Here is a 21,108-nt window from a genome sequence, read left to right as displayed (position 1 = left end):
CTGCACATATGTAATCAAGAGGTACATAGACATACATGTAGGCAAAACACCCATACACATATAATAAAAATAAAGAAATATTTTAAAAATTAAAAACAGAACTACTATATGATTCAGTACCTCTTCTTGTGAATATATATCTAAATAAAGTTGATGGGGGTGCTGAAGAAGCATCTGCACCCGTCCCCTTTTCAACCCTATCCACATGACCAAGACATGGATGCAAGTAACTTAGATGAGAGCATGAAGAACGTGAGGTGAATATAAGACGGGCTATCACCCAGCTTTACAGAAGACAGTTCTATGGGTGAACCTGAGAAGTCTGGGTCTGAGGAGCCCGCACCAGCAAGGACATTCACTGGACAGGCTCCCATGCCTGAAGGTGGAGAGGAGCCACTTCCCTGTGAGGTGCATCATCTATATCACCTACACCACCATCACCACCTTCTCCATAAACAGCACTAGTCTGTCCTTGGGCCCCACACTCAGGACCCAATCCCTTCTTACAGACCCAGCCTCTCAATGCTGCTGCCCTAGGGAGTGAGTTGTCAACACAAGAGCTCTGGCAGACACTCAGACCACAACACAGGTTGAAGAACACCAATAGTGAATTTTACCTGTGTCACAGGTAAAGTTCCAGTTATACACACATTCATTCTGAACATCTAGCATACTTGAAGGTGACCACGGCTAACCATTTTTACTATATACTTGAATTTTTCTAAGGCAGATATTGTGTTCTCACTACAAAAAGAAAAAAAGGCAAATTCTTGAAGTGAGGTCAATTTAATTGTAGTCATTAATTCATAATCTAATCCAATCATTAGGTTGTACACCTTAAATTAAAAATGATAAGGCTGGAAAAAGATCTTCCATTATTTACTTTTTAAAATGAGCAGAGAATATTTTAGGGATAGAGTGGTGGCTCTCGGGGCAGCACTTGGGGTGCAGCAAGAGGACTTGCGTTTGGTCCACAAATTCCTGCAACTGCATGTGGGCTTCCAGCCCAGCTCCATTCAGTGAGAGACCTTGTCTCAAAGGAGTAAGGCAGAGGTCAAGAGCATCATCCTCTTCACACCCCCTACCTACACACACACACACACACACACACACACACATGCAGATACCATAAGAGGAAGGGGGGGGAGGAAAAAAGGGAGGGAGAAAGAGAGGGAGGGAGGGAGAAGAGGGGGAGGAGAGAGGGAGGAGAGAGGAAGGGAAGGAAGAAGAAAGTAGAAGGGACGGAGGAGGGAGGGAGGAGGGGGGGAGGAAGAGAATTCTGTTGACTACATGTTACATTAAGTACAGATACGGATACGGATACGGATACGGATACGGATACGGATACGGATACGGATACGGATACAGATACAGACAGCCTTAGGTTCAGCCTTGAAAGGACAGGTCACCTTGTTAAAGAGCTGGGCTTACTAAGCCCAGATGTAAAATGTTACTAACAAAGGCTGTGGTCAGAAGGCTCTGCCTCTTTGGGATTTAAGTCTGCTCTTTCCTGACCCCCATCCCTCCGCACAGCCCTCCTTTCACAGCTCAGTTCAGTCCCACTCAAGGCAGGGTGTCTACGCTATTGTGAGAGACTGCTTAACCTGATTGGCTGCTGGTTAAAACACGGCCATGAGGAAACTCAGCAGTTCCATGACACAGAAAGTCTAACTTCAAACCAGGGCAAAGCACCAGTGGAAGCCGCTGTGAGCACACGCCATGACACTCAGCTGGAAGATGGAGAGGAAGTTCTCGGGTGCAAGTCCATAAACTGAACCAGACAGAAGCACAAACCAGTCGGCCCAAATGGCCAAAGCCAAGGACATCAGCTGCACCCTGAAAGGCCTTGTAGCAGTAAAACACAGTTCCATATTGACTAAAGGCAGAATTTCAGTGTGGTGCTCCCACAGAGAAAGTTTTCATTACATTTAAATTATTAATATTTATTTCATTAAGATTTTCAATTTCTTTATTCTACCACATCTAGTAAGAATTTAACAAGTGGATATTAGGACACAGAATATATAACAAAATGTGTCTGCAAATGCCACTGGATATGTGTGCTGCACTCCCAGGACAGAGAGGACACACCGGAGGCCACCCGTGCTGACGAGTACTGACCAGTGCTGACCGAGTACTGACGAGTGCTGGATTCAGGTCCTCACTGCCTCCTTCCTGCTCAGGTGACTTTGGAAATAGCAAGTTTAGCTTCACTCTCATCGTCTGGACATCAGCATGCTAGAACAGTCCCTACTTAATGAGGTCATGGGATGAGTTAAACAAGTGACTGCGTAGAAAGAGCACATGACCGATGGTTGTGAATGGCCACCCTTGCCCTGAAAACCGACACTACCACCACATATCTTCAACACTGAAAACCCAGCACTCTCTCTTCGGAGTCTAGAAAACTAAGGGTTTGTGTAGAAATGTCAGAGAGAAAATACAACTACTTGAAGATTTTCTGAACGAGATAGTTGTTAATTAGGTCATTCTTTGATCTTTATCTGAAAGGATGCAATAGTTCTTTTTCTAGAACTGATCACTGATTTTAATTTATTACCTGCTGATCAACATCACTGAATTCTCTTATTTCATCCTGTGAGGTGGAGTCCCACCCCGCCATGCCCCCACGCACACGCATAGCACAGATCTTGAGATGTTCAGAGCACTTACAACACTAAGGCCCCAGAGCCCGTGCTTCTCAGAGACACAGCTCAGACCGAGAACCTGGCCTGATGGCCACTGTCTTTGTAAAGAACTTTCCAATTAGTCATTATCTCCAGGTGGAATTCTTTGCTTCATGACTTGAAAAGAAACAAATTTTGTAAAGGAGTCGAATAAACAGTGCTCAGTTATAGGTCCCCCAAGCCTTTAACTGGGGTGCACCATTAGCTGCTCAGGCTGTGTCGGAACATGTACCTTACACAAGTCACTACAGCATCCTCCACCGGTGGCAGGCCACTATTGCTTACAGAGTCTGTCCCTTAGGTCTTAAATTAGAACCCACTTTGCACAACCTCTTGAACCATGTTCTCTTGTGGTTGTTGGCATGTATGTCAAAGTCTGAACATGAAATGTCCCCAAAGGTTTATATGTTACATGCAGGTCCCGATCCCAGTGACAGTGCCATGTAGAACTGTTAGAGGTGGGCTTGCTGAAAGATGGCTGCCTGGAGCATGTACTAATCTTGCCCCAGGCTCCTTTCTCCCACTCCCTCTCCTCCTGTCTGCCATGTAGGAAGAGGCACTCCCCTACTGGGTGTGTCCCCACCAAGGTACCCTGCTCAAAGCAGGGCATCAGGCAAGCACAGACCTCATTCTGCAAAGCCTTGAACACTAAGTCTTCCTTTCATTGTTCTTCTCAGGTATTTGTCAGTGACACAAAAGTAACTAATGTGGATATGAGAGTCTCCTTTCCAGTCTTCTGTCCCTTTATATACTGTCTCTAATCCACAGAAAACACAGAAGCACCTGCTACATCCAAGAGCTATACATAGCCGTGGAGCGGGATTTAATACTAGCACTCAGGAGGCAGAGGCAGATGGATCTCTGAATTCAAGGCTAGCCTGGTCTACAGAGTGAGTTCTAGGACAACCAGGGCTACACAGAGAAACCCTGCCTCAAATTAAAAAAAAAAAAAAAAAAAAAAAGAGTATTAAGAATAAGTATAAGAAGGAGTGTGGTCTATGTTATAGGCACAGAAGAAAGAACACATGGCAGGAAGGGGGCTCGTAATGAAGGACAATCATCAATGGAAAAATGTTATCCACAATTTTTATCATTTGAGTCACAAATATTAGAGTTATCATCTGCAGGCACAGCCTTCCAAAGTAACGACGGTCACCTCACATTTCAGAACATGTACTCTAAAATGTAAGTTTATTGTTAGCTATTATCTCTAATTTCATAATCGATGACTTTCAGAAAAAGTGAGGCATTCCATTAAATACAGGGAAAATGTGGCGTTCCAACAGACCACAGTCTCATTATTTCTTTTTTCACTCCAATATTTACTCTGAGCTTCCAAGAGAACAACTCTGACTCCTGAACTGGTGCCTTCTGAGGGGTGGGAGCTACCTAGAAAAATATATATATACAAATAGATAGATAGATAGATAGATAGATAGATAGATAGATATAATTTTCCTTTAAATAGAGTTCTCACCAGGTGGTGGTGGCGCACGCCTTTAATCCCAGCACTTGGGAGGCAGAGGCAGGCGGATTTCTGAGTTCGAGGCCAGCCTGGTCTACAGAGTGAGTTCCAGGATAGCCAGGGCTACACAGAGAAACCCTGTCTCGAAAAACCAAAAAGAGTTCTCATCTAGTATCTGCTTTCACCAGGAAAATCGCAAACCACCTGTGACTTAGTGGAAGAAATTCTGAAAGAGCTAGATGGGTGTAGTGATGTGGAACCACAATCCTGAGGATCAGAGATAGAGGCCAGCCTGGGCTACAGCAAGTTCTAGGTTAGCCTGGGCTACACAGCAAGGTCCTGACTTAAAACAAAACAACAAAAAATTTTAAACATTTTCCACAATCCTTTCAAAGTTTTTGGAAAACCTTAAGAGAACAGTTAGCTGAACAGATGACCACAGCTACTAGCTAAGAGAAAATGTATCTTCTGAGACAACACTCTGCATAATGTATCACCTCATAATGCAGAAAGAGAAGAAAAGCCAGAAAGACCAGATTGCAGATCCTGGTCTAAGGGGACTCACACACCCAGGTCTCCAGGGCCTCAATCTCCTGTAAAATTAACGGTATTACTCACCCGGTGTTGAACTCCCGCTGTGGGCAAACCTCAGTGTCCACACTGAACATTTGCTGTTTGGTTTTTAAGTAAACAGAGTCATAGCCTTTGCCCTTACACAGCTTCTAAGGGATAAGAGTCAAGAGAATGCAACGTGACACCTGCAAGCCCGGGCAACAAGCAAAACGTTTCAGTCAGTCGATGGGCTTGAGTAAGAGGAACAGTTGGGAGGTGTGACCTGCTGGTGTTCCCTGGAGAAAGAAGACACTACAGACAGGACACAGGAAAGAGGAAGAAGAGAGCAGAGAAGCTGGGGAATAATAAAAAGCCTTCCATGCTGCCCTGAGGAGTCCAATTGTTGAACAAGTAACCACTGAAAATTACAAGCATCCTTCCCCACCAGGGCTGGCAGCGCAGCCAGAGGAGATACTCTCCTCACCATTTCACTTGAAGGAATCAGTCTCCTCTAGGAAAGGCCTGAGGCTGAAACTTCTCTGAACTGGTAAGTCATAGAGCACCTGTAACTGGGACAGCTGTAAGGAAACTGAACACAAGGGCATGACAAGGCACACGCAAGCCCTGCGCACCTGTATGGAATAAACATGAGAAGTATCCGAAGTTTATGAGCCTCCAAAATGGTTCTGAAAAACACTGCTCAAATAAAGCTTCGCATGGAGTATCGTTAGCTACAGGTGCCGATCCACCGAGTCTCACTCACCTGTGTTCCGCGGGAACTGGGGGCGGCCATACTGCTGGGTCCCTAAACGGTTCATCTCGACAAGACACAGGGAAGTCAGGGGGCTTGTCCATCTTAAAGCTTTCTAAAGTGCTGACGATACTCTTAACCTGTTCATATTCTTCCAAGAGTTCCTGCCGTACCTGAAGAAGGGAGCCGTTATGTTAGGGGCCGTTCAGAGCTCACACAAAGTGCACAAAGTTACAACAGAGTGTAACTTGTCCTTACTGTCAATCAACGGGTGCAAAATGAGTCACAGAAACACTGACAAGCAGCTCTTCCAAGAGGGACAGACAGACAGCAGGGAGGAGAGGGCGGCATTGCATGCCTCTTCACATAAGGAAAAGCCATGCATCTCATAAAAATGTGGTCATTATTAATATAACTTAAAACAAGCATTTCAACCAGTAAGAAGCTGTCCACCACAGACACGGAAGATACTATGCTACATCTTTCAATATCCTTAGAGGTTAAAATAAAATTGGTCAAAATCTCCACCCCATTTACCATCTCCACAGTCATGAGGCATGAAAGGCTTGTCCCCAGAGCCTGGCTCCTGCCGGCCAGCGCTGAGCACCACACATGGCCCACCCTCACCTATGGTCCCCTTCACTACAGCCTCTTTTGGCTTCAACTCTTTTGAGTCCTGGATAAGGTTTAAAATGTAACAGAGTACCTACAATGTGGAAAGGATTGTCTTCAAACTTGGTGCTCAGTGCAAGCCAGTTCGCAGAAGCAAACAATACCCGGGAAAGCTGGATGTTTAAACTCGATTTTAATAATTATAGTAACTTTCAAACCAGAAAGTATGTTTAACTCCAGGGCAGGGCAGAAGAAGTCGTCCCTGGAACACGACTGAAAAGAACACACAAGGAAGCTACAGACCAAAGACAGACCCGAGTGCAAGCCAACTGGCTGCATGTAGGACACATGAGACCCTGCACAGGGGATTACATGCCAGACCCAGTGGAAAGGATACACAGGAATATCAGTGGAGATGCTCCCCACCACAAATGCGAGCGCCCACCTGTGAGAGGCAGGAGAACTGAGAGCTCTAAGGGTTACAGCCCAAGTTACAGCAAGTGTGGTGTTCTTACTCAAGGGAATTGGGTAAGTCTTCTGATGGAAATGAGCCAAGTTTACCCTCAAGACTCATGAAGCACTAACTCCTGACTTGTAGGGAACTGAGGAGAGGTTTTGGAAAGGCACCAGAGGAAACGGAAACTTCAAAGTGCTCTCTTTGTACTTTTAAGTTTAAAAGGATCTTAAGTTACAACGATAATTGCAGGACTCATAATTCAAGTTTGCATTAACTAGACTATTATATAATCAAGTTGTACGTCAAAAAGACAAAAAAGATGTGAGTGCCTTTTATTAGATTACCAGCTCATTTGTGTTTGTAAGAAGACTTTCAAGGAAAGCGTTTATTAAATAGGTCAGAGCTACAAACAGAAATGAGAGGAGAGACAGACAGCGACAAGAAATACCTAACTTCAAAACTGTGTTGGCAAATACAATTGAGCATGAACGTTTGGAAAATTAAGAATTCATTCAACTACAATTAAGTATCCTCAAAGACTAATAAAATATATGATCAAAAATACAGAGACTAGTAAGTAGGTAGCATATCAGAACCACATGCAGAGTTAAATGTGGAATGTATTCAGTGTTCAGACAGATAAGAGCAACGTTCAGAAGCTCTCCCTAATTTCCCGACTCTGCTTCCTCAAGTTACAGAGCACATTCACCATGGTGCGTGGAGCCCTGACGGGCCATAGTCCTACCTGCTGCCACTTGGCTTTGGTGGCCGGGTCTCTCAGTGACTGGCAGTGTCTCTGGATCTGCTGTGTCACGCCCTGGTAATACACCATTGATGAGTCATAGTTACCCAGAAGCGCGTACTCCCGGCCTTTCTTTGCATTCTCACAAATCTCGGCCAAATTCATCTTCTTTCAGACACCTGCATGATAAAAACAAGGCTCTTTAAAAAAAAAAAAAAAAAAAAAAAAAAAAAAAAAGTTCTTGCACTGATTTTAAAACAATTATCAGTTTTGTAACATGTGCCTTGAGAGTCCGAACAGCCTTAACACTGAACTAAATTTCCAATTCTGTGTGCACAGAGGAAAGCACAGGACATCCAGGGAGATAACACGGAGAGCCTCTCGCTGGTGACAGGCAAGGCCGAGGACAGCCTTTGGACATCCATCATCATTTCCATGCCTTAACTGCATCACACAGCAGAGAAATGCACACTAAGAGAAATGCACACACTAAACAGAGATCTCTGCATCTCAGCTTGCCCTTCTCCTCCAGTATCTACTGACTTTTGTATAGGGAAAAGATGGTCAGATAACTTTCACGGCTGGCCCTCTCCTTCCCTTGCCTAGCCATCTCTCCAGCCTACCTGATAATATCCCATCTGATGCATCCATCTGATGCTAGGAATATCCTCTGAGCCTCTGGCTTCTAGGCCAGTCCTTCAGCTCAGCAAGTCTGGCCTTTCTCTAGACTTCCCTAAAGTCTCCTAGAGTCACCCAAGACTTCTCAGCAAAGACGCTTTCCTCCCAAGACCGTAAGCATAGACAGTCCTGAAATACAGAAAAGGGGAGGGAACCCAGGATGAGTACCAATTACCCTATCTTCTAGAACAACAAGCCAATTAAATGTCTACTAAAGAAAATAGAAGTACTTGAAGAAGGAGACTTGCTTTGCTAGAGAATTATTTTGGTTTGGGTAGCCTGACTCTCCCAAAATAGACAGTGGAATCAGTAGGTTCTGGGCTCACGTAAGAGACCCTACCTCACTATAGAAGGTGGACCAAGGAAGGAGAACCCCGCTGGCACCCTCTGACCCATGCTCTGTTCACACCCATGCCAGTGCACATACACACATTGACCCACAAGCATGCATACACACATGCATTCACACCACACACATACATTTTTAAAAAAAAAATATTGAAAAAGCTGCACCCAAAAGATCAGTCCATCTCTGGGTCTATCCAGGAGAATGCTTCCAGAGAAAACCACCCTTGGGAAGAAGGCCTTCCCAAATATGGGTGACAGCATTTCATGGGCTGGGGACCCACACCGAAAGAGATACTTGTTCTCTTGATGTCCTGAGTGCCACAGCCCTGCCCTGCATGACCTTCTGCTCTGAAGCACTGACTACCTTATAATGGACTGAAAGCACAAAACCATCTTGCCCTTCCCTGAAGCCCAAAGCCATGGGAGTTGAAACAGACCCTTCTTCTTTCAGGCAATACTCCTAACTCTTGCTTTATGACTAGCTAAACATCAACAAAGATTGCTGTGAACTGCATTCTTCTAAGGTTGCTGGCTGCCAATGCGTGCAGGTACACCATTATGTAGGAATTTTTTTTTTTTTTTTTTTTTGATAGAACAAAAGGACTGGCATCCTTTTTGTAAAGGTTCAGACAAGGATTTAAGTTCTAAGAACTAACAATCTAACTAACTTGGTTAGTTATAGCAGACTGTAGCCCCAGCACGGCCGCTGTTCAGAGAGTAAACAATGGATTCCGCAGATTTTTCAGGACCAGTTAAAGACCAGGCTGAAAGGAACTTACTTCAACAGCAGTAGGTGGATATCTAACGTGGAAATGTGCATCAAAGTCTGGAAAACGACACTGAAACCAGCCTCAGCTCAGAGGAATACTGACGGCCATGCCGAGGAGGAACACAGACATCGCTTGTCATTTGTTTTACCTTCTGACCATACGGGAAGCTGAGCAACCCTGATGGTGTGTAAAAACACTAATTGGCACTGCAATAATTTTACGGTGGTATTTTGATATAAGCACCTGTTCTGTCTTGGAATGAGTAAGGTGGATTCATACTGCATTTGTAGTGAAGGTTGACAGCTAGAGCCACCTTGGTGTTCAGTGAGAGTGGCTGACAATGAGTGGCTAAGTCTCATTCTGGTGACTTCCTGCTTCTACCCCACACTCAGAACCTGAATAAGGCAAGGGAGGGTGCTGCTTTTACTCTTGACACAGAACTGTGGAACTGACAACAGCTAATTCCATCAAGGCCAAAATTAACCCTGTATGGACCCTGACCTTGGGATAGATGTACTATTATCTGCAAAACACCGAAGAATTAATGTCAGATAACTAATTTGAGTTTCATCTGATTCCTATTTTCATAGCACCATAACCACGTCCACCTGAGCTCACTCCGTTCTCCACTCATGCTTACAACCATCTTTCTGAGGTATCTTCTCAGATTCAAGTTGTATGGAACTGGTGTTTCAATGCCTCGAAAACACTGTACATGTGTCCTCGCCACCCTCAACACACAACCATTTGTTAAAACTCTCTTTTCAAAAACTCCGGGCTCAGCGTTGACTTCTCCAGTAAACAACTGAGCAGTATTGCTGACATCTGCCATCTCATCAAGAGCCAAGGAAAAGCACTCAAAATCATTTGCTTTGGTTTTTAATTGATTAATGGTGCCCTCAATGCTTTGAGCCACCGTTCGTGCCAAAAGGCTAATAATTTTAAACAAATTTATTTTCTCCAGACACAATTCTGAGCCTGCTGCAATCCAGCTCCCCCGCTGGTCAATGGTTTCCCTGCTTGGCTAACAAACAAGCCATTTGGAAACTGACCGCATTTCCATTTTTCAGTTCTGTGAAGAGAAATCTGGAGGAAGGTAGCCTGATAAAGTCTGCTGATTCTTCTGGCCTTTGCTTTCTTATACAGCTTGGGTATGGGATGTTGGGTGCTTCCTCTGGTGACGGAGGTGTGTACAGGTCTTCGGCACAGCCCTGTGTACTGTGCAAGCACATTGCTTTGTCCTCTGACCCACTCTGCTCCCTAGTTAAATTTCCTAATGCATTTCTCCACCTTTTCTTGTTTTGACATGAGTATGCACTGATAAAAAAATACTAATTTAGGTGTCAAAAAACGGCACTGAGACTCGGATGACAGTGTTATCAAGCACTGCATAAAGCCTGTGCAAATGTCACTCCATCTCTGACACACCTACTCGACTCTGCCTTTCCAGAGGAAGGCAGCTACAAGCAGTACATAGACAGCTGGGTGTGGCTGCATCCCAATACATCTCATGTATAGTCACTTAAGTCAGAATTTCCTTTCATTTTTATGAGTTTTCAAGTATCCTTTTTCTTCAACTGTTAGAAGAAAGCAAGTTATCCCTAGGTCATAGGTCATTCAGGAATAGCCTGCTGGGTTGCAGTTTTCTGGTGCCTTCTTGGACCTCCCATTTGAGGGCCGGAGGGATTAAACCCCAGAGGCAGAAAGGAAAAACATAATTGTAGCCAGACTTCTCCATCCCTTCTCTTCCACTCTTTCAACCCCCTAACACTACATAGGAGAGAAAAAAGAAGAGAGGGGGAAGGGGAGGGGTTACCATTAGACTACTTCCTGGTGATGAGAATGTTGAGTTCCTTGATGCAAGCTTGATCTTCGACATCAGGATATCTACGGTGGTCTTGTTTCTTCCTTGCTCATGACTACTTAACCTACTGCAACCAACCAACAACCAATGACAACCCCACCTCTCAGGGCCCTACCATTTATATGCCATGTCTTAATTAGGATTTCCATTGCTGTGAAGAGACACCGTGACCAAGGCAACTCTTATAAAGAACAACATTTAACTGGGACTGGCTCACAGGTTCTGAGTTCAGTCCATTGTCATCATGGGGGGAAGCATGGCAGTGTGCAGGCAGGCATGGCGCTGGAGGAACTGAGAGTTCTACATCTTGTTCTGAAGGTAACCAGAGACTGTTTCATGGGCAGCTATGAAGAAGGTCTCTTCTGCACTGGATATAGCCTGAGCATAGGACCTACACAGTGACACACTTCCTCCAAAATGCCGTACCTCCTCATAGTGTCATTCCCCATGGGACAAACTTATTCAAACCACTACAGCCTCTGAAGAGTCTCGAGAATTCCAAATGTCACATAACTGCAAAACTCATAAAAGCCGACCTGCTTCTACCTTCTGGTTTCTGAACTAACTGTGTGTACCACCATTCCTTGCCTCACCCTGGTTTTTGAGACAAGGTCTCTCAGTGGCCTTAGGTTTGCCTAGTAGGCTAGGATAGCTGGCCAGCAGGACCCCCTAGGGATTTCTGTTTTCACCTCCCCAGAGCTAAGATGACAAGCATGTGCCAATATACCTAGCATTGGTGGGGGGGGGCGGGGGTTGGAAATTGAACCCTTGGTCTTCGGGCTTCCATAGCCAGCACCATTCCAAATGAACTATCTCTCCAGCTCCTGCACAGGTTTTGAATCTCTTCTGAAGCTTCCGGATGTGACTAAAGTGGACACTTCTAAGTGGTATCAGGACAGCACATATAACATAGTCCTCTGAATGTCTATAGTAACTCTGTAGTAGTCAAAGTGTTAAGGGCAGATATGACTGCTGACTGCTCTGCCTGTGTCTCCAGAGACACAGAACGAGACGTCGCATCAACGGCTTAACACCAGAAGGTGTCCAAGGAGGAGCTACAGATAGATGCCTGTCACCAGAGGGGACTTGGAGTTGGTGCTTAAGAAAATTGCCAAGTCTGTCTCTGTGGCAGATCTGGAGAAATATGAAAAGTGGATGGTTGAGTTCAGGTCTGTGCGATTGGTCAGCTCTTCCATTTCTGGGAGTTTTGTTTATGAAATATGAAGAAATTTCTGAAATTAAAAAATATCTGAAATTTTTAATGAGAGAAAACTTCACTTAAAGGCCAAAACAAAACAAACAAAAAAAAATGCCTAGTTGAGAAACAAGAGACACTCATAGAGTCTCCTGGCTTCACTAGCAAACCTCATACTCATGCTACAGAATAAGCAAGCCAGTGGCCCGGGATTGAAACGCCTTCAGCAAGACTACTTCCTGGTGGTTTGGGATATCAAGTTCCTTGGGGCAAGTTCAATCCTTGTCATCAGGAAATCTAACATCTTCATGTTGTTTCTTTGCATAGGTACAACTACTTAATGAATGGTGATCAACAGCCAACACCACTTCTTAGAGCCCTTAGCATTATATACCTTCTGAGAAGTCCCCAGAATTCCAAACCTCACACAGCCACAGAAACTAACCGCCTGTTGGCAAAAATCACATCCCTGGTAGAGCACGAGGCAAATCATAGTTACCAGGCAAATTATAGTCAATCCCTGTGGACAATCTGAAACAGCCCTATATCCCATACATGGTATTAAAACGAAAACAATTCTGACAATATTTCTATGTAAATTCCATGTTAGAAAAATGTCAGCAGCCATAATGAGACAAGCTAATAACTAGCAGGTGATCATCCTGAAAAGGCCTGCCTTGGATTATTATAGAATCTGCAACAGGTGCACCCTTATCCAGCAAGGCTGTAAGGGACTAATTTTTAGGAAAGATTCCTGCTATTAATATGCTTTTCCTATTATTATTAAACATATATACAATCACTAAGCAATAGCACACCCCTTTGGAGCAGATCTCTGCAGATCCACGAAAATGTACTGTCTTGTAGTAATGCTTAAGTCTTAATGATGATCCTATTAGAATTCCTAAAATTATATCAATGATTATTAAGCTCTTTTATAATGAGTCTGAATTAGGTCCCTTTCGGATAGTTAAAACTGCAATGAGAACTCTGCCAGTCTCCCAAGTGTCATCAGTCAGTTGCTCTTAGATAGTAACCAGACTTTCTCCTACCCAGAGCACATTCCAAGAGGTTGTAAACAATTAACCAAAGGTCATAAAAAGGAACTAATGATTTATTATAGGTGCTGGGACAGGAGATAAAATATTGACTGGGTTTATCTATACAAAACTTCACTAATTTCTTAGTTATAGTTTTAAACCTTCAGTGAACCTGTGGAGCTAGACAGGTGATGGATGTTTAGCCAGATAATTACTCCTAATGGATATGTATGTAAACATTCTCTGTTGTAAACTTCTATTATGATTTGATTTTTCATGTGAACTTGTGATGAACTTTGTAACATGTGATCATGTATTCTGAAAGATGTGTAAGTACTGAGGACAAAGAGATGAGAGGAAGACAGAATAGAGAGATAGAATTTTTTCCTTTTCCCCAGATAGAGCAGAATTTACCCCTTTCCCAGTTAGGATCTTTCCACTTTTCCCCTTAGACAGCTTTCATAGTAAACTTTTTAACAACTTAGTAATAAACGCTAAAACCACATCTCTAAGTGTCTTTTCTTCCTGAGACTTCTGACTGGCAGGTTGATAGTCAGAGCCCAGCAGTTCCTGCTGAGATAATACAAAGGCTATTTACTTAATCATTTGCTGCTTTTAGGATGAGGTGCTAAGTGCCAGAAACTGCAGCTTCTGGTCTCAGAGGATCACAGAAGGCAGGTCAGCTAGCTGCATAGGAGCTTGGATAAGTTAACTTTTATTATACAGCAACCCTAAATATCTCGTAAGACAAAGTCTCACACAACCCCCGCCCCAGAATCTCGTAAGACCAAGTCTTACCCCCACCAACGCTCTTCCCCCTCCGCTGTCTTCCCCCTCCGATGCTGCCTCAAGAACTGACAAGAAGAAAGAAGATCATGCCCCCAAGCTGGGGCTGCCCCACCCCACACACACAGAAAAACCCAAAATTTTCACTACACATAATAAAGAAAGGAAATCCTCCTGAGCCATGCCTATCCCAGCATACTGAGACAGACAGGTGGATCTCTTGAGTTCTAGGAGAGCCTGATCTACATAGTGAGTTCTAGCTAGCGTAAACTACACAGAAAAGCCTTGTCTTTAAAACAGAATAAAATGTGAATAAATCAATCAAATTTAAAAAAAAATAGAAAAAGAATACAAAACACTTCAATGTGGTCAAAGGAGATTCTTCAGAAAGTTCAATCAAATAATAAATCTCTAGTAAAGCTGGCTAGGAAAAAAAGAGAAACATTACCAAAAGGAGAGCTAGCAATAGAAACGTCAAAAAGAGTGAAAGATCAAACAAAGCTTAATGAACTAGCCAAAGCGTGTGATATCACAGAATATCAAAACCCACTGAGAAATCTCATCAGTCAATGAAACCGAGTTTGTTATTTAAGACCTCTCCAAAATACTCCAGACCTATCAGTTTTACATGTGAGTTCTGGCAAGAGCTTGGGGACGAAAGAAAGAAATACTAAAGACACTCTGCAGAAAAGGGCAAAAATTAACTAGCCATTTAAAGTTTAACTGGTCTTCAAAGTAGAATCAAAATATGTGTGGGCAACATTCAGGCTGATATAAGTGGAGAGTGGAGACGGAAGGGGTGGGTGTTACTCTATGACATTGAACCTTAACAGCTAAAATGCAAAATTATATATATCAGACACCACCAAGTAACAGTAATATCTTTCATCAGCTTTCACACTTGTCCTTTTAAATATTATTGTCCTCTGAACACACGCTAATGAATGGGTTTAATATGCCAACAGCTCCGAGGTACTTGAAAAATAAACAGAAATACCTAGAAATTCACGGGGAAAGGCAAAGGCCTTTTAATGACGGCTTTGTCGGGTCTCGCATAGACCTTGCGCCATACATACGGTTCTGCACCGAGAGGCAGCACCCTAGGAGGCCCAGGCCCCGCGCGGTGGCGATGGGGCGGGGCCGCGTGTGGAGCCGCTGCCCCGCCGGAGCGCAGCACTGAGGCTCACCTGCGCTACCCCCGCCCGACGCACACAGCCCAATCCAGCGACCACCCCGGAGTCCCCTGCAGACAAAGAGCCACTTAAACACCATCGGAGCAGCTCGGAATAAATCAGTCTGTCGCCGCACTCCGGACCCCTGGGCTTTGTAGTTCTCGGCCCGAATCACCCAGCCAAGGCGGCGAGCCTGAGGAGCCACCGAACTACAAGATCCATGATACCCTGCGACCGGTGCTACTGTCTGCCCGGCTCTCCCGCTTCTCCTCCGGGGGAGCGGCCTGGTGTCAGCGGCCAAGGGCTTGCGGACTAGGACTGCCCACCTGGGCTCCGCACCCAGGCTCTCCCGGTCACGCCCGGCCCCTCGGGCTCACCACTTAGATCCTGCCGGTCAAGGCTGTAAAGGAGAGGGGAGAGGAGGCGGGGCGCCGCTAGCCGCCGTCCAGAGTCCGTTAGTTCGCGGCCTGCGCGGAGAGACGGTGGCTCACGGTTGCCATGGCAGCTGCGGCAGCACTGCGGGGAGGGCGTGGGGCTGAGTCAGCGCTGGGTAGCGGGACTGTGGGGAAGGATGCGCAGGGGCTAGTGGTGCGAACATTGAGCCCTCACCCCACAGGATGGGGAACCCGAGACCCTAGGTGGGGCGTGCTGCACCTGCCGCATCCGGGCGGGACGTGTGCGGCGGCAGAGCGCTGCTCCTAAGGCGTTCTTGCTGAGCTAGCTCCGTAGATTGGAGGCCGCTCGCAGCCCCCTCCTGCTATCCTCCAGGGAGTGGAGTGAGAACGAGCCGTTTCAGAAGATGGCGTGTGCACACAGCTTACAAGTGGATTCGGGACTCTTTAGAACTCATAAATGGCACCGATCCCCACCCACTGAGTTCGAAGCTACACGGTGTCTTAGGTACACATTGGGTGCTCTCCGGGATCGTCAAGTGTAGCGTGGGCCGGGATTAACAACCTGGGCTTCTCACACAGCTTCCTGGCTAAACTGGTCGGTAGCCGATGATTCAAAGCACCTTACCAACCTGCTCTGACGTTTTAGTCTGCAAAATGGATCTATCCCTGTGTTCCTGAGAGAAACTTTTATAATGATGAAACAGTATAAAAGGCTGGCACCTCACACAATAGCTTTCAGATACTAGTTAATCCAATCGGGATAAAAGTCAAAATATTTGGCTAGAAGGTGTGTTGGCCGAGGGGAAAGTTGTCCTGTACCGATTAAAAAGTGCTATATTTTCGTAAAGGTTTAGGTCAGGGAAGTGTCTGTAGCTATCAAAACTCATAGAATAGAACCAGTATGATATGTACATTTTATTGTATATAAATTTACCTCAACAGGAATGTACTGCCTTAGGAAATTAAGAAATTAATAAAAAAAAAAAAAAGAGAGAGAGAGAGAGAAAGTGAATTACTGTCCTTAATATTTTCTCATAATGCCTCTTAAGAAATTAGGTCAGGCGGGCACGGTGTCACTGCCTTTAGTCCCTGCAACTGGGAGGCAGAGGCCAGCCCAGTCTACAAATTGAGTTCAGGTCAGCCAGTGACTGTTACACAAAGAAACCCTGTTTTGAAAACAAGCAAACAAAACAAAAATTTAAAAAAAAAAAAAAAAACTAAATTAGAGCTGAGGGTGTAACTTGTTTGTTGGAGAGTGTACCTGGCATGCACCATATAAACTGAGAGTGGCGGCTCACCTCTATAACCCAGCATTCAGGAGAATGCAAGCAGGAGGATTAAGTGTTCAGGACCAACCTCGGCTACATAAAGAATTAAAGGCCAGCTTGGGATGTATGAGAATCTGTGGAAGAAACGAAGAGATAAATTATGATGGAGCAGGGGTCGGGGGTAGTGGCTCACACCTCTAATCTCAGACCATGGGAGGCTCAGTAAGTCAGGACACTTACCTCAAATTGGAGGTCAACCAGGGTTACAAGGTAAGATAGTCTCAAATGGTGGGGCAGAGAAAAAAGTTGAAAAAGCAAGCTACTGCATCACCAGAGTCACCATATCACAGAGATCTTCCAATTGGTTCCAGCCTTTTGCCCACCTCTGTGGGGTAGCCTAATCCTCTCTAAGACTGTACTGTCTATGGGGGACACAGAATCAGGGTCACTTCTAGCTCAGAGTCCTTTCTCTGAGCACTCAAGACTTACATCGTACCTGCAACTCTGCTTCCTCCCCTCCACCTCTGAAATCAACCCCCTTTGCTTGTTTGCAAAACACCTTTTTTCTGGAGGTCTGGAGTAAGTTAGTTGTTTTTTTTTTTTTTAATTATAAAATGCTCACTCGCACATACCCCTAAAATTAGAAATTTTTCCTCTTAAAAGTCCTTTGCCCCACCCCGTGGCATTTCACCCACCAACTCCCATTCCTCCAGCAGAAGCTACAGTTCAGCCCTGCCCAGCATTCTACAGTGCTGTCTCCCATCTTCTTCCTCTCTTTACACAGTATTTCCCATCTCCCAGCCCCCCCCCCCTTCTCTTTACTATTGCTAACCTGGTTACCAGGGTGCTTTCCTACATAGACAAAATGCCTTCCCCAAAGGAACTCTAGGGCCAGCCTTTACGATAGTCACACACACACACACACACACACACACACACACACACACACACACACACACACACCAGGGGCCATGGAGATGGCACAGTCCTTAAAACGATTCCTTTGAAAACACAGCAAGGTCTTGAGTTCAGTGCCCAGAAGCAGGGTGAAAAAGCTAGGTGTGGCAGCTCAATTGTATAATCCCTGGGGAGGGGGGGGACTACGTGGAGGGCCACACCTAGCCTATTTGATGAGTTCCAGGCCAGTTAGTACACCTGAACAGCATTTAAGGCTCCTCTGGCTGCCATTATGCATGCAGATGTTCGCACGCACACGCACACTCACACACACAAACCCGATATTTTCACACCATAGTGTATATCCCCATATTGTTTGATTTAGTCCCTGTGCACATGAGCTGTCAGTCTACCTTCACAGTGACTTCAGTAATTAACACTCTTACCACATATATCACTGAGAGTGGGGTTATCTAATAGACGTGGGAAAGCAGATGAAAACAGCTAGGGTCTGTTCTGAAGAGAAAGAAAGAAAATCAGAACTCTGTGCTTGTCTAGCTTAGAGAGAAACAACAGCATTTAACTTGTAAGGTCCAGGACAAAATCTAAAGCAGAATGACACCCTTGGAGAAGCAGCGCTTGGCCCTGTCGACCAACTCTGCATATGTAACAAGCATGTAGATTGTCCATTCCTGGAGAATGTGATAGGAATCTGCTCCCAGCTGACCACGTTTTTGAAGCAGGAACGAGGGGCTGATCCATCCCTCTCTCCTATAGTTTCCCTAGTGATCATCCCCGGTCTGTGCAAGGCAGCTGGCCAGGGTTGTAGTACAATCTGCAGCCATGAAAAGGACTCTAGACAAAGTTCTGATGCCTAGCTGCCTTAGTTTTCAGGGCCAGGATCCCAGAAAATCAGCTTAGCAGGACAAGCCTTTGAGAATGGGCGACAGCAAGTCAGCAGACAGCTGCTCATGTGAGCTGGGGTGGATGGTCTCAAAGACCATGAGTCACTGAGGCATAGCCAGGAACGCCACAAAGGGCAAAGCTCTCAAAGGAGTGGGCAAAGCTGCCAAAGAGAGCTTTGAAGGAGTAAGAGCCAACAAGAAACCTTTTCTTATTTTCACTGGCCACTTTGTGTCTTAGTTACTGTTCTATTGCTGTGAAGAAACACCATGACCAAAGTTACTTATAAAAGAACCCATTTAACTGGGAGCTAGCTAACAGTTTCAGAGGATTAGTCCTTGACCATTGTGGCTGGGAGCACGGCAGCAGACAAGTCACTTGAGCAGTAGCTGAGAGCAACAACAACCAAAAGACAGAGAGAGGGGTGGGAGGGGGAGGAGAAAGGGAGGGAGAAGAGGAGGGGGAAGAGAAGGGGGAAGAGATGGGGAGGAGGAACTGGAGGGGGAGGGGAAGAGGGAGAGGGATAGAGAACTGGGAACACTGTGGGTCTTTAGCCTCAAAGCCCATCCTCAGTGATGCATATCCTCCAACAAGGCCACACCTCCGAATCCTTCCCAAACAGTTCCATCAACTGGAGATCAAGCATTCAAATATATAGGAGCCTATGGGGTTCACTCTCATTCAAACCAACATGCTCTGTACCATAAAAGTGATAGTTAGCACTATACAAACCCAGCCCCAAAACCAGGGTTGAAAATTAACGTTAATTAACCTATCGCTTTTATAAGGAGACATACCATTTCATTTCTGGTGCAGTCATACATTTGTGTCTCTTGGGATCTTGGTCATCTTGGCCTCTAGAGTTTGATGATGCTGATCACCCATTGTGGTGACCTATGACCCTTGCTCTCTTTAGAGCTTCCCATCTGTCCTTGTACTATTCCCCAACTCCTCTACCAGTTCCAAAGGTCACATCTCCACACCTATCGCATTTCCAGGGTTTCTCCTCTGAATTCTAACAGATGCTCACACTTCTCTCCCTGGTCCTGACCCCCAAGGTGCAGAGTCACACACGCCAAGCAGGGCTTGTGCATCCTGGTTATATTCTTTTGCTTCTGTTCACCTAGGTAGCCACCATCAACATTCTGCCTGTCCTAGAATGATTTACACAAACCCTTCCCATATGGATGGCATTTCTCTTCCTGATCGTCTCTCCCTTCTCTTTGCTCACAGAATCTCCCACCACTTATCAAGAAACCTCCTGTCCATTCTACCTGGTGATAACTCATCTGTTTCTTATCAATGTGCTCTTTACTATTATTTCAAGCTTTTCTTTATGTTTCTGGGTATTCTTCAAATACCATCATAGACAGACAGACAGACAGACAGACAGACATATGGCATGTGTGTTTGGGTACACATGTGCACGCATGCATACAAAGGGCCAAAAGTCACCTCTAGTATCATTCCTCAGGTACTGTACACCTTCGTTTTTTGAGACAGGGTCTCTTGTCTCAAACTGGCCTGGAATTCACCAAGCTGGCCTGGCTAGCCAGTGAGTCCCAAGAGATCCACTTGTCTTGCCCTCCTGGAGCTGGCATTACAAGCTCACCATCAGGCCTGGATTTTTTCTTGTGGGTTCTGAGCCCTCAAACCTGAGTGCTCAAACTTGTTCAGGAAACCCTTCAACTGATCGATCTCTCAAGCCTCGCAGTGTTTTTACAGGTAGTACCTTAGTTTTCTTCGAGTGCCTCCCCATAGGACTATGATTGTTTTCCTTGTTCATAGAAGATTTTGTACAAAGGCCACCAGTGGGTAGTGCTAAATCATGTATGCTTGTTTTTTTTTTTTTTCTCCAAAGATGTACTATGATTGAGTTTAGTTTATAAATTAGCCATAAGAGATTAACAATAATAATAGACTAGAATAATGATACTACAATAAAGTTATCTAAAACTTGTACATTATATGGGGCTTGGGTGGCCCACACCTTTAATGCTTAGGTGACAGAGGCAGGCAGATCTCTCTGAGTTTAAAGCCAGCCTGGCCCATATATTGAGTTCCAGGTAAGCTAGGATTACATAGTGAGACCCTATTAAAAAAATTTTTTTTGTTTGTCTCTGGAATTTTCCATTTAATATTATGAACCTTTGTTGACTATAGGTAAGAAAGCAAAAGCAGAAATAAATGGCACTAACTGTATATGAAACACCTGTAGCCTCTTAATGTACAGATCCTTTGAGTTTGGGGGAAAACCCACATGTTTTCAGCAGAGGTGTCCCTGGCTGGTCATGTGTCTGTGAGAGGAGGCAGTGGGAAGGAGCACTCAGTGCTGGGACGTGGTGTTGTCCACAGCAGGAGCAGTTTCTCTCACTGGGTCCTGGCCTGCTTACAAGTCATAGGTCATCAGCTCAATGGAGCTCACGTAGCTGGCCTGGAACTATGTGAACCAGACTGGCCTCAAAGTTGGGGTCCTCCTGCCTCGGCATCCCCAAATGCTGGGATTAAATACGTGTGTGCTCCTGT

General features: G+C 45.1%; 1 protein-coding gene across 5 annotated transcripts in view; it reads right to left on the bottom strand.

The window, feature by feature from the left end:
- Nucleotides 1–15,629, bottom strand: part of Katnal1 (katanin catalytic subunit A1 like 1) — a 55,887-nt gene extending 40,258 nt beyond the window's left edge. Inside the window, exons 1-3 of one of the 5 annotated variants that reach the window (XM_076923888.1) lie at nt 15,497–15,629; nt 7,270–7,445; nt 5,468–5,628 (exon numbers count right to left, since the gene is read on the bottom strand). In XM_076923888.1, coding sequence (XP_076780003.1) covers nt 5,468–5,628; nt 7,270–7,431 — 323 coding nt within the window. In that variant the 5' untranslated portion in view covers nt 7,432–7,445; nt 15,497–15,629. Of the gene's footprint in view, nt 1–4,770; nt 4,895–5,467; nt 5,629–7,269; nt 7,446–14,944 lie in introns of those variants that run through there. The other 4 variants (XM_076923890.1, XM_076923887.1, XM_076923889.1 and 1 more) reach the window with 4 other exon arrangements.
- Nucleotides 15,630–21,108: the final 5,479 nt, after the last annotated feature.

The sequence above is a fragment of the Arvicanthis niloticus genome, chromosome 24 (genome assembly GCF_011762505.2).
Source record: "Arvicanthis niloticus isolate mArvNil1 chromosome 24, mArvNil1.pat.X, whole genome shotgun sequence".
Lineage (NCBI taxonomy): Eukaryota > Metazoa > Chordata > Mammalia > Rodentia > Muridae > Arvicanthis > Arvicanthis niloticus.
The sequence above is the reverse complement of the archived record's forward strand: the minus strand, read 5'-3'. Positions and strand labels throughout refer to the sequence as shown.